This window comes from Ranitomeya imitator, chromosome 3 (assembly GCF_032444005.1).
Source record: "Ranitomeya imitator isolate aRanImi1 chromosome 3, aRanImi1.pri, whole genome shotgun sequence".
Classification (NCBI taxonomy): Eukaryota; Metazoa; Chordata; class Amphibia; order Anura; family Dendrobatidae; genus Ranitomeya; species Ranitomeya imitator.
Genome location: NC_091284.1, coordinates 687,165,627 through 687,178,459, shown reverse-complemented (window position 1 = coordinate 687,178,459; position 12,833 = coordinate 687,165,627). Strand labels below are relative to the sequence as shown.

The window sequence follows — 12,833 nt, the reverse complement described above, 5'->3', positions numbered from 1 at the left end:
TCCGCCTCCACTCGACATCTGGCTCTGCCTCCATCCACTGCCTTGAAGGTCATGTGTTTCAGGTCCTGTGCTCCGGCAGGTAAGTGTCATGTCGGACGCTATTCACACTAGGGCGTCCGACAGACAGCTGTAATTCTTCATTCGTCCACTATGTGGTCAGTGGCGCCGGCTAGATTTTATCTAGGTTGTCCGGGGTTAATCTAGCTGGTACTTGGATTGGAGGCTGGGTCACGCCCATGGCCTTTAAATAGTTCTTCTGAACTTTGGGCGTCACCGATTATAGCTTGTGTCTTGTACCTGGTGATCTCGGTTCGGAGTGGTGGTCTTGGAGTGGAAATATCATATCTGGTGGTGTATGATCCTTTGTCATATTTCTCCTTCCTATTTGTGTTTTGTTTTGCCCTGTGCACACTATAGTGTTTTCCTGAGTGTGTTTGCGGCGTGGTGCGTTTTTGGTTTTCCCTGTCTGTGCTTTCTGTAGGGGCTGGTGTGAGGAATTATCACTGGGTGGAGGTTTCAGATTAGTACTGAAACAGGAATTAGGGTCAGGCCTGGCGGCCCAGACAAGCACACCATCAGTGTAATCTCTGGGAGAGGGACAGACAGGGTTTCCCTAGTCTGAGGGATATCGCAGGTGCCTGGGTTATTAGCTTTGCCTACCTAGGCTCCCCGTGACATTATAATCGGCCCATATTTTTGAATTCCATGGATCCCATTACTTCCATAACCCGCCAGTTGGAGGCGCTGTCCCTACAGGTCACTGAGTTGAAGGGGGCAGTTCAACAACAGGGTCTTGTAGTATCTAATGTGCAAGCTGAATCTGCAGGTAGAGTTGCTGAGCCTAAGTTTCCTTTACCTGAAAGGTTTGCTGGGGAACGCAGTAAATTTGTTACTTTTCGTGAAGCTTGCAAACTTAATTTTCGTATGCACCCGATCTCCTCAGGTAATGAGGCTCAGCATGTGGGCCTGGTGTTGTCATTACTCAACAGGGGCCCCCAAGCATGGGCGTTTTCGTTACCATCTGATTCAGCTGCATTTATCTCAGTGGAGAGTTTTTTTCTGCTCTTGGACTCATTTATGATGATCCTGACAGAATGGCTCTAGCAGAATCTAAAATTTGTGCTATCCGCCAGGGGGAGCGTATGGCGGAGGATTACTCTTCTGAATTTCGCCGCTGGGCGGTTGACACACAATGGAATGATCCCGCGCTGCTGAGTCAGTTTATTCATGGAGTTTCAGGAAGGGTTAAAAAAGCCCTTCTGATATATGAGACTCCTGCTTCTCTAGAGTCCGCTATGAGTCTTGTTGTCCGCATTGATTGCCGTTCGCGTCAGGGGGAGCAAGAGACGCCGCCGATGGGAGAGGGCGTAGGTACACATGAGGTTGCTGCAGGTGAGCCCACGGAGCCTATGCAAATCGCAGGGGTGTCACATGTTAAACATCGAGCCCCTCTGCTCAGGAAGCAGGGAGCCTGTTTTTGCTGTGGTAAAACTGGTCATTATGTAAATACTTGTCCTCTGCTATCTAAGAAAAGCGCAACGGCGGAAAACTACTATGCTCAGAGGGTGTGGAGGAGGCCAATCTGAGCTTATGCATATCCTCCATGATTGTTTCTCAATGCATGCTCCCTGTCAAAGTTATGATCGCTGGCAGAGTGCTGCCAATCACTGTTTTTGTGGATAGTGGTTCTGCCACTAATTTCATTGATGAGGAGTTTGCGCGCACGGCCGGTTTCAGGATCGAAAAACTGCCTCATCCTATCCGGGTGGTTACCATCAATGCTGCTCCTCTCCCACAGGGGGAGATTACTGAGTTTGTGGCTGAGGTGAAACTCCACGTTGGGGTTCTACATTTCGAGCAGGTTACATGTAGGGTACTCAGGAATCTTCCTGCACAAATGGTTTTGGGTTTTCCATGGTTATCTATGCACAACCCGGTGATTGACTGGAAAACTCAGGAAAAAATTCAGTGGAGCAAATTCTGCCAGGAGAATTGCCTGGCCACATGTGTGTCCGCTGTGACTCCTTGCATTCCTGAGTCACTGCTGGATTTCGCGGATGTGTTTTCAGAGAAGGGTTGCTCTGAATTGCCACCACATCGCCCCTATGACTGTACTATCAGGTTTAAACCAGGGGCCAAATTGCCGAAAGCAAGGATGTTTAACATCTCTGGTCCTGAGAGGAAAGCATTAAAGGACTACATTTATGAAAGTTTGAGCAAAGGGCACATCAGGCCTTCGTCCTCGCCGGTGGCAGCGGGGTTCTTCTTTGTGAAGAAGAAAGATGGCGGACTACGCCCGTGTCTGGATTTCAGGGAGTTAAACCAGATTACGATTCGTGATCCATACCCTATGCCACTGATACCTGATTTGTTCAACAAGGTGGCAGGTGCTAAGTGGTTTACCAAGCTTGACCTCATGGGGGTGTACAACCTCATAAGAGTCCGTCAAAGTGATGAGTGGAAGACGGCTTTTAATACTCCAGAGGGTCATTTTGAAAATTTGGTGATGCCATTTGGGTTGACAAACGCGCCTGCAGTATTTCAACATTTCATAAATGATGTGTTCTCGCATGTTTGGGGGAAATTCGTTATTATGTACCTTGATGACATTCTCATATATTCTTGCGACCGTGATACTCATTTAGAGCATGTCAGGCAGGTGTTACAGCTTCTCAGAGAGAATAAGCTTTATGCAAAACTTGAAAAATGTGTATTTTCGGTTCAGGAGTTGTCTTTCTTGGGTTATATTGTGTCCACTTCTGGGTTTAAAATGGACACCGCTAAGGTGCAAGCGGTGCTGTGTTGGGAACGGCCTGATAACCTAAAAGCGCTTCAGCGGTTCCTTGGGTTTTCTAACTACTATAGGAAGTTTATCAAAGATTTTTCTACCATTGCTAAACCGCTTACTGACATGACGAAAAAAGGTACCAATTTCTCCATCTGGTCTGAGGCTGCTGTGCGCGGATTTGAATTTCTTAAGAACAGTTTTGCTTCGGCCCCCATTCTGGTGCAGCCGGAGGTATCAAAACCATTTACCGTGGAAGTCCATGCGTCTGAGATTGGTGTGGGGGTGGTGCTGTCACAAGGCTCATGCTTGAGCAGGTTGCGTCATTGCGCCTATTTCTCCAAGAAACTGTCGCCCGCCGAACGTAACTACGATATCGGCAACAGGGAGTTGTTGGCTATCAAGTTGGCCTTTGTGGAATGGCGACATTTTTTGGAGGGGTCAGTTCACCAGGTTACTGTTATTACTGACCATAAGAATTTGCTTTATTTGGAGTCTGCCAAGCGTCTGTCCTCCAGGCAGGCTCGCTGGGCATTGTTTTTCTCGCGGTTCAACTTTTTTGTCACTTACCGACCTAGGTCTAAGAACACTAAAGCAGATGCTTTGTCCAGGTGTTTTCCGGGGGGAGAACCTCGGGAAGAACCCGTACCCATCCTCCAAAAGGGTGTAGTGGTCTAGGCTCTCACAACCGAAGTTGAGGCTGAGATTGCCGAGGTGCAGGAGGAGATACCACCTGAGTTTCCATTAACAAATCGTTTGTACCGCTCCATCTTCGCCTAAAGGTGTTGGAGGAGCATCATGATGCTGTGCTGGCTGGCCACCCAGGGGTTAGGGGTACTTTGGAGTTGGTGTCATGTCGGTTTTGGTGGCCCAAAATCTGACAGGACGTGGTCTCGTACGTGTCAGCATGCACCACGTGCGCTAGGGCTAAGATGCCCCGCTCCCATCCTGCTGGCACACTACTTCCTCTCGAGGTACCCAGTAGGCCGTGGACGGAGATCTTCATGGATCTTATCACAGACTTGCCCTCCTCAGCTGGGAACACGGTCATCTTGTTGATTGTTGATAGGTTCTCAAAGATGTCGCACTTTGTGTCCTTACCATTGCTGCCTAACGCTAAGACTCTGGCTCAGGTATTTGTGTTGGAGGTGGTCAGACTTCATGGGGTCCTGTCTGACATCGTGTCTGATAGGGGTTCTCAGTTTGTGGCAAAATTTTGGAAAGCATTTTGCTCACGGCTGGGGATCAAATTGTCACATTCTTCGGCGTTTCATCCTCAGTCAAATGGTCAGACCGAGCGGATGAACCAAAATTTGGAGCAGTACTTACGCTGCTTTGTTTCTGACAACCAGGAGGAGTGGTCGACGTTCCTTCCTTTGGCTGAGTTTGTCATAAATAATCACCGCCAGGAATCTTCTGGGGAGTCTCCGTTTTTTTGTGTTTACGGGCACCATCCTCAATTTTGTACTTTGAGTCAGGGGGGCTCTTCCAGCATCCCGGAGGAGGACCAGTTAGGAGCACAACTGTCATCAGTCTGGTGGAGAGTGAAACAGCGCCTGATGAGCGTGGGGGCAAGGTACAAACGTGTGGCTGACAGTAGACGTGTGCCAGGTCCGGACCTGAGTGTGGGTGACTGGGTGTGGTTGTCCACAAAAAACATAAGACTCAAAATACCATCCCTTAAATTGGGTCCAAGGTTTATTGGTCTGTTTAGGGTCACTGCCATCATTAACCCGGTAGCCTATCATTTGGAACTCCCTACGGTATATAAGATTCACAATGTGTTCCACAGGTCTTTATTAAAAAAGGTGGTGGGTTCCGTGGACGTGGCACCGATGCCACCTCCAGTTTTGGTGGATGGCAATTTAGAGTTTGAAGTTTCCAAGGTGGTTGACTCTCGAGTAGTGCGCCGCACTTTACAATACCTGGTACACTGGCGGAGTTATGGACCTGAGGAGAGGTCTTGGGTACCAGCCTCGGACATTCATGCAGACCGGCTGGTCAGTATGTTTCACCGCCGCCATCCGGACAAGCCGGGTCCTATAAGTCGTGAGGGCCCTGGCATCCCTCGTAGAAGGGCGTCCAACAGACAGCTGTAATTCTTCATTCATCCACTATGCGCTCAGTGGCGCTGGCTAGATTTTATCTAGGTTGTCCGGGGTTAATCTAGCTGGTACTCGGATTGGAGGCTGGGTCACGCCCACGGCCTTTAAATAGTTCTTCTGGACTTTGGGAGTCGCCGATTATAGCTTGTGTCTTGTACCTGGTGATCTCGGTTCGGAGTGGTGGTCTTGGAGTCGAAATATCATATCTGGTGGTGTATGATCCTTTGTCATATTTCTCCTTCCTATTTGTGTTTTGTTTTGCCCTGTGCACATTATAGTGTTTTCCTGAGTGTGTTTGCGGCGTGGTGCGTTTTTGGTTTTCCCTGTCTGTGCTTTCTGTAGGGGTTGGTGTGAGGAATTATCACTGGGTGGAGGGTGGAGGTTTCAGATTAGTTCTGAAACAGGAATTAGGGTCAGGCCTGGTGGCCCAGACAAGCACACCATCAGTGTAATCTCTGGGAGAGGGACAGACAGGGTTTCCCTAGTCTGAGGGATATGGCAGGGGCCCGGGTTATTAGCTTTGCCTACCTAGGCTCCCCGTGACAGTAAGCTCACCACAGAGCTCCTTACTTTCTCTCTGTCCTTCTGTAAAACGTGCACCATGAACTCCTGCTGTAATTCTGCAGCAGTGCTCTTGATAGACTCCAGCAGCAGTCCTCCTTGTGAATCTCCCCCAAATTTTTGAATGGCCTTTTCTTCACAATCCTTTCAAGGCTGCGGTTATCCCAGTTACTTGTGCACCTTTTTCTACCACACTTTTTCCTTCCACTCAACTTTCCATTAATATGCTTGGATACAGCACTCTGTAAACAGCCGGCTTTTTTAGCAATAACCTTTTGTGGCTTACCCTCTGTTAGGGCTGGCGGAACACACCAAATAATTATAAGGATGGTATAAGGTGCGTTCGCAGCCCGGGGTCCACCGTGCCGAGATGACACCTGCTGCTTAGTAATGCCGGACAGTATATGGCGGTATAATGTGAACACACAGGGGTTAGCTTCACCCGGTGTGTAAGGAAGTGAACCCTGTTGCGTCACACAGCCGCAATACTGCAGAGTGAAGGCTAGTATTGGGTCACAGGACTCTGTCCCAAAGACACGGGGTTAGAGTCCCTCTAGACCACTAGATCTCGGCGCCGCAACTGCAGTCCCAGGGAAAAACCTAAATAATGATTTACCGCACTGAATGCGTGCAGTGCTGCTCTGGTGAACACCACTATCCGCCCTAACTGGTTGCGCACAGTGCTGCACTGGCTAACGCTGCTGTTAGACACAATAAATTGTTCCTGGTGCTGGATGGCACTAACTGGCTCTAGCCAGCTCCAACATTCACGAGCATTCATCAACACTAGGGATGGGAATGATTCGGAGTTTTCACCAGAACAGGCACACATCTACACACGCACAATAGCTGATTTATACTAGCGCATGGACGAGCGGCCATGCAAACCTTTTATATCTGTAGCCTTCCGGGACCTTCCTACTGTTCCAATCGGAGCCGCTACAGGAACTGAGAATGTGACGCCGACCATCAATGAGAGGTCGTCCCGTGGGCATGCTCAGTAGAAGAAAAATAGGACTTAGTCCCTGGAATGTCTGCTCACCTCTGATCAATGCTGGTTACAAAGGCTGAGCCTGGAATGGCAGCTGTAACCAAAAACACAGTATCTGCTTGAGCCAGATGCTGGGACCGACATCTCTGCTGAGCAGGCTCCACTGCGGCTGAAGGAGAATGGGAGACCGAAGCGGACATGGTTTGAGATTCCCCCTGTGCAGTGGTGGGAACTCGACACCTAACACCCTCCTTGTCAATTGTGTCAATGACTTCCTTCTCGACATCTGTCAAGTCAGCAGCCTTCTCCATGATTGTGGAGCCTACTGAAACAGACTAAAGGACCTTTTTAAACACTTAGGAAGTCTTTGCAGGTGTCTTTCGTTAATTATTATAATTTACTGAGATAATGACTTCTGGGTTTCATTGCATAATCATCAACATAAACAGAAGTAAACACTTGAAATAGATCACTCTGTTTGTAATGACTCCTATATAATATATGAGTTTCACTTTTTGTATTGAAGAACTGAAATAAATTAACTTTTTGATGATATTCTAATTTACCGAGAAGCACTTGTACATAAAGGAATGATAACCATGTTGGCAATCTGACTAAGTTACAAAACTTTTTTCCTCTCTCCAAGTCTGATCAAAATAATTTGTCCGTTTTTCTCATATGTGAGAAAAACTGATATCCGAATGAGCCCCAAAAGTTGATTAAAAATCTCGATAGTTCTCAGGACAATATACTCACATCTTTCATAGTATTGTTGTCCATAGCTCCGACGAATTTCTTCTGGTGCTTGGGTCCAGGCTTTTTGGAAACTGTCCTTCATCAGTTTAGCATCTGTTACTTGCGTTGAAAAGAATCCAGGTTCTATAATACAGACCTTCACACCAAAAGAATTCATCTCGCGGCTAGAAGATATAAATTCAGTCAGAAAGGGTTCATGCACAATGTAATATTTTTATATTATTAAGGTTCAGTTTTTTTTTTAAAGGGCTGTCATAGAGATGCAAAGGCATCAAAGAATTTATGTGTGCCCTCCATCTGAAATTGAATTAATTTTTTTGTTGCCATCCATATGACTTATTGTTTCTGGTTGAGAATTTCTCCAACATACATCACCTATGTTACCTACCTGAACATGCATTCTTATATATGACAAATATACCTGCATAAGCATATGTTACACTTTTTCTACTGGTTTAGAGCTCAAGCAAACATCCAAACACATCAGTCCAAGCATGGACCACTAATGCATGGACTGGCCACGGTGCCCCTAATCTGAACGTGACAGTCTCATAGAAATATATGAAGCTGTCATGCTTAGATCAGCAGAGCAGCTGCCAGTCCATACATTTCGATACGAGATTGGCCGAATTACACAAAAGTTTGCATGAGCCCTCAGCCATGCGTTTTAGATTAACTGATCAGCCATTAGTTTAAACCACTGACAGAGGAAGTGAATTACATTGATTACAATGGCACCAATCAATTGATGGGATATATTAGGCAGGAAATTTTTAAAGATAATTTGTTATCTTACCTAACTTAAAGGAAGCCTGTCAGGTCCCCTGTACCCACAGAACCACCAGTAGTTGTGTCTGTATATATAAATACCCTGCCTAACAGTCCGTGTATCATATTACATACATAAACAGATCTTTAGAAAAAGTATTTCTAAAATCCGTTAATGATATGTAAATGAGGGCTTTGACTAGTCGATGGGGTGTTAGTGTTCCCAGAGTAGTCGGCCCACTTTGATGCTGTAACACCCCTGTGGGCATAATAATATAATATACAAGCACTGGTGTCATCGGTAGTGCTATACATACCTCCGTATGCTCGCGGCTTCTTTCTGTCACAGTATTCATCCTTTGAAGCCGCGTCCCAGCTTCAGAGAGGTGCACTGCACATGATCAGAAGTTTTCTGCACTCCCGATCATGCGCAGTGCACCTTTCTGATGCCGGGAAGTGTACACCCAATTTCAGAGGATGAATGCAGAGAGGGGAAGAATGCACGAGTAAGTATAGCTCTAGCGATGACACTGGCATGATAACATATAAGTGGGCCAACTAGTCTTGGAACATTAACACCCCATCGACTATTCAAAGCCCTCATTTACATATCATAAACAGACTTTATGATATACTTTTTATAAAGATCTGTCTATCAATGTAATGTAATAAAGGGTTTGTTAGGCAGGGTGTTTACATATGTAGACACAACTGGTGGTTCTCCTAGTGGTTCTGGGGAAATAGGGGACTTGGCAGGTTCCCTTTAAGAATAACAAAAGTGGGAAAGAGTAAGGATCTGATAGACTTTGAAAAAGGCTAAGTTGTGATAGCTAGATGACTAATTAAGAGCATTCCCAAAGTGGTTGTCCTCAGTATACAGTGACTAGTACCTACCAGAAATAGACAAGGAAGGAAGGAAAACCAAGAACATCACAACACAGTCATGATTGCCCAAAACTTGTTAATGCTTAAAGAGAGTCAACATCGGTCAAAAATCTATAAAAAACTAATGCTGGGTATGGATGCTAGAAACACGTCAGGTTTTTATATATTTTTTGGATTCCATGTTTTTAATGAATCTTTAATAAAGCATGAACTTAATTTTTACGTATTGTGGTCGGATGTGCCGCTCATTTCCTTTTACTTGAACCTATGGCGAAACGTCACAAGCAGGACTGACACCTGACACACAGATTCCAGCCTTCAATATTGGATGACATGGCATGGTAAGCTTCAAAAATCCCTCCCCACCCCAATGCTAGGTATGGTTAAAAGATATCTTAAAGGGAACCTGTCACCCCCAAAATTGATGATGAGGTAAGCCCACCGTCATCAGGGGCTTATCTACAGCATTCTGTAATGCTGTAGATAAGCCCCCGATGTTACCTGAAAGAGGAGAAAAAGAGGTTCGATTATACTCATCCAGGGGCTTTCCCGGTGTGGTCCGGTCCGATGGGAGTCTCAGGTCCGCTCTGGCGCCACCTACCTTCATTCCATGACATCCTCTCCTGGTCTTCACGCCGCGGCTCCGGTGCGGGCGTACTTTGTCTGCCCTTTTAAGTGCAGAGCAAAGTGCTGCCGTACTTTGCTCTGCCCTCAACAGGGCAGGCAAAGTACGCCTGCGCTGGAGCCACGGCGTGAAGACCAGAAGAGGACGTCATGGAATGAAGATGGGAGGCCCGAACCGGACCTGCGATGCGCATCGGAGCGGGACCGCCCCTGGGTGAGTATAATCTAATGTCTTTTTCTCCTCTTTCAGGTAACATCAGGGGATTATCTACAGCATTACAGAATGCTGCAGATAAGCTACTGATGACGGTGAGCTTACCTCACCATCGATTTTGGGGGTGACAGGTTCCCTTTAACTAGAGATGGGTGAACCCAAACAATAAAGTTCAGCATACATACCGAACACCTACTGTTCGGTCATGGAAGTCTGTGTTTGTCGCCCTATCTTGTGCATCACAGCGTGGCAAACACTGATCAGTGGTAAAATCATTACTGCCGGTCAGACAGCTGCGGTTCACACACTGTCAATTGACAGCGTGAGCCTGCAGCTGTAATCGGAGGTATAAAGTTTACTTCTGGTCAGTGGCATCAGTTGATGGGACTACTGCTCCCATTAGCCTATGCCTGCTGCCGCTAATAACAGCAAGAGCAGGTGGTGGATTATGGGAGTATTCATCAGCCAGCACCTGCGATCTCAATAAATATTTAAAAAAAAAACGGCATAGGTTCCCCAGTCACTAGATTTGTACTTTTGGAAGAAGGATTGGGCTATTTTAATATACTGTATATCGGTGATCCTTCTGTTTTAAGGGGAGATAAAGTGCTGCCAGATGTGCTTTTTCCTGTCCCCCCACTGAATACACATGAATAAATAGCTGAGAGCAAATGTGTATGGAGAAGTTGGACGAGATAGCTGTTCGTCTGACAGTTAACACATGAATCAAAGAAAAGTCTCCACACAAAAAATAGCTTAACTGACTTCTTTTGAAATCTACCCTAGTGTGAAAATTAGATTGTGATTACACAAAAGCAATATATTAAAGAAAGAACCACAAAGCATCTCTCACCGAAGACTATCAGAGAATGATTCCACGCCATATTTTGACATGCAGTATGCCCCTCCACAGATGGTAAATCTACCCGCGATGCTTGCAACATTCACTACACGTCCTCGAGCTCTTCGAATCAAAGGCAGCATCTTAAGAGTGACATCCACAACACCCAACAAATTTACATTCAGGATTTTAGAAAAATCTTCTTTAGTCAGCCATTCATTTGGGGCAGTTGGCACAGAAATACCGGCATTGTTTATCACACCCCATAGACCTAGGAAGGGAAATAATATAGTTGGAAAAGTTTAAAAACTCAAATATTGGGTCACACTTATGAAAAGTGACTAAGTTTGTACTGTCTAAATCTTAAAGCACCTCTCCAGAGTTTTTTTTCAGTAGTTGGGTGGTGCTTTAAATGTAAGCTACCTGGCTCCCATTCTTGTATTTACCTTCCGGCAGCTTCACCTTCTATCGACGTCGCTCCGATCAAGCGGCACCATCTTATGCCCGTAACTTCTGTTTGGCCAGAAGTTAGAAGTCACATAACAAGAGCTTAATGCAAGTCTATGAGACCCAGAAGGGGCTCTCTTGGAGATGTATTGAAAATTGACCTCCGTTGTGCTCCATGTAACCCTGGAGCTGCTAGCAAGTCACTTTTTGCTGGATACCGACTGGACTGATGCTGGAATAGGATGAAGGTGGTGGCAGGTGAGTATGAGAAAGAGGGCAGGGGAATCACATTTAACGCACCACTCCAGCTGTACAATAAAATAAAATGCCGGAATGGTGCTTTAATCCCGTTAAACACATTAGATGGCTGTCGGTTAAATGAATGTTTAGCTCATCAATTGGCCTGTAGCCATATAGGCTAGCTCTCCCATACACAGCACTCCTTTTGTTTCAGCCTTCTATGGCTTAAGACTCATAGTGTTAGTTTTTGACATATTTATGATTCTGGTACATGCATATTCATAAGTTTTGTCCAAAAGTAAAAAATGGCATATATGAACCCAATTTTTTTGTCAACTCCTTCCAGATATGGCAATTTTACTTTTATCAGTTTTCTTTTTTCCTCCATTTCTTCAAAGGCCTATAACATTTTTCTTTTTCCATTTACAAGGCCATATGAGGGCTTGTTTTATTGTGGGGTGAGTTATAGTTCTGAGTGACACCAATCATTTTACCATTCAATATACAGGAAAGTGGGGAAAAACTCCAAACATGTTAAAATTATGCAGAAAACACAATTAAGCAATAGTTTTTGGATTTCATTTTACGGCATTCATTGTAAGAATGACCTACAAGCATGAGACTTTGGATCACTACCATTATGACTATATCAAACCTGTACAGGATTTTATGACGAAAAATTATTACTTATGTTGTCCTTTTCCGAGACCCATAACATTTACATTTTTACTTCGAATGAGTTGTCAGGTTTTGCTTTTTGAGTGGTGAGCTGACATTTTCAGTGATATCATTTTGGTGAAAATACATTTCGATTGCTTCTTATTGTATTTTTTTACAATTCCCTGGCAACCAAAAAAATGGCATTTCAATTTTTTCTCAGAGTTTAAAGGTCAGGTTAACACATTTTACATTTTCATAGATTTGAATTTTACAGAATCAATTTGTTTATTTTCAATTTAAAATGTTTTATTTTTAATGGGATAAAAGGGAGTGACTTGACTTTTAGTACTTTATTTTTTAGCCCACTTAAGGGGATATGATCCAGTGATCATCTGAACACTTATGCTATACACTACAATACCCAAGTATTGCAGTATATAGTGAAAATCACAGTCTGCTATGAAACCAAGCTATATGCTAGTCTTCACAGGAATATTCTAATGGCAGGAGTCTTCAGCAGATCACCAGTTCTTAAACCCATTGGCACTGGCAATCGCGTTGCGGAGATTGAACGGTGTACTCCCTGGACTGCACGCATTAAATGCCACTGTCAGAGATTGACAGCGGTATTTAAGAGGTCAACAGCAGCAGGTGGAACTCAGTCATACTAACTGCTGCTAGAGGCAGATGCTGACTAAATTGCACAATTAAGGCTCATTCAAACATCAATGCAAATTAGTCCGAGATCGGAACACAATGCATGCGCTGGTCGGCGTCTCTCCCGACCTGAGCGTTGCAGTCTCATACAGTTACATGAAGCTGTCACGCTCTGCTATGGAGACCAACAGTCAGATCATGTATTAGCTATCAGTGCCTGCCTGGTATGGACGTCTGTAAGAACCCTTAGTGTCTGCCAGCAATGATGCCAGCAAAGCTCCTGAACATGCATCAAATCA

The 12,833-nt window shown here is 45.1% G+C and overlaps 1 protein-coding gene across 3 annotated transcripts in view; it reads right to left on the bottom strand.

Annotated features, from left to right (window-relative positions):
• The window catches only part of LOC138670814 (retinol dehydrogenase 7-like), a 46,206-nt gene that overhangs the window by 2,356 nt on the left and 31,017 nt on the right, over window positions 1–12,833 (bottom strand). For all 3 annotated transcript variants that reach the window (XM_069758507.1, XM_069758506.1, XM_069758505.1), the window contains exons 3-4: window positions 10,543–10,801; window positions 7,199–7,362 (exon numbers count right to left, since the gene is read on the bottom strand). In XM_069758507.1, coding sequence (XP_069614608.1) covers window positions 7,199–7,362; window positions 10,543–10,801 — 423 coding nt within the window. The remainder of the gene's footprint in view (window positions 1–7,198; window positions 7,363–10,542; window positions 10,802–12,833) is intronic.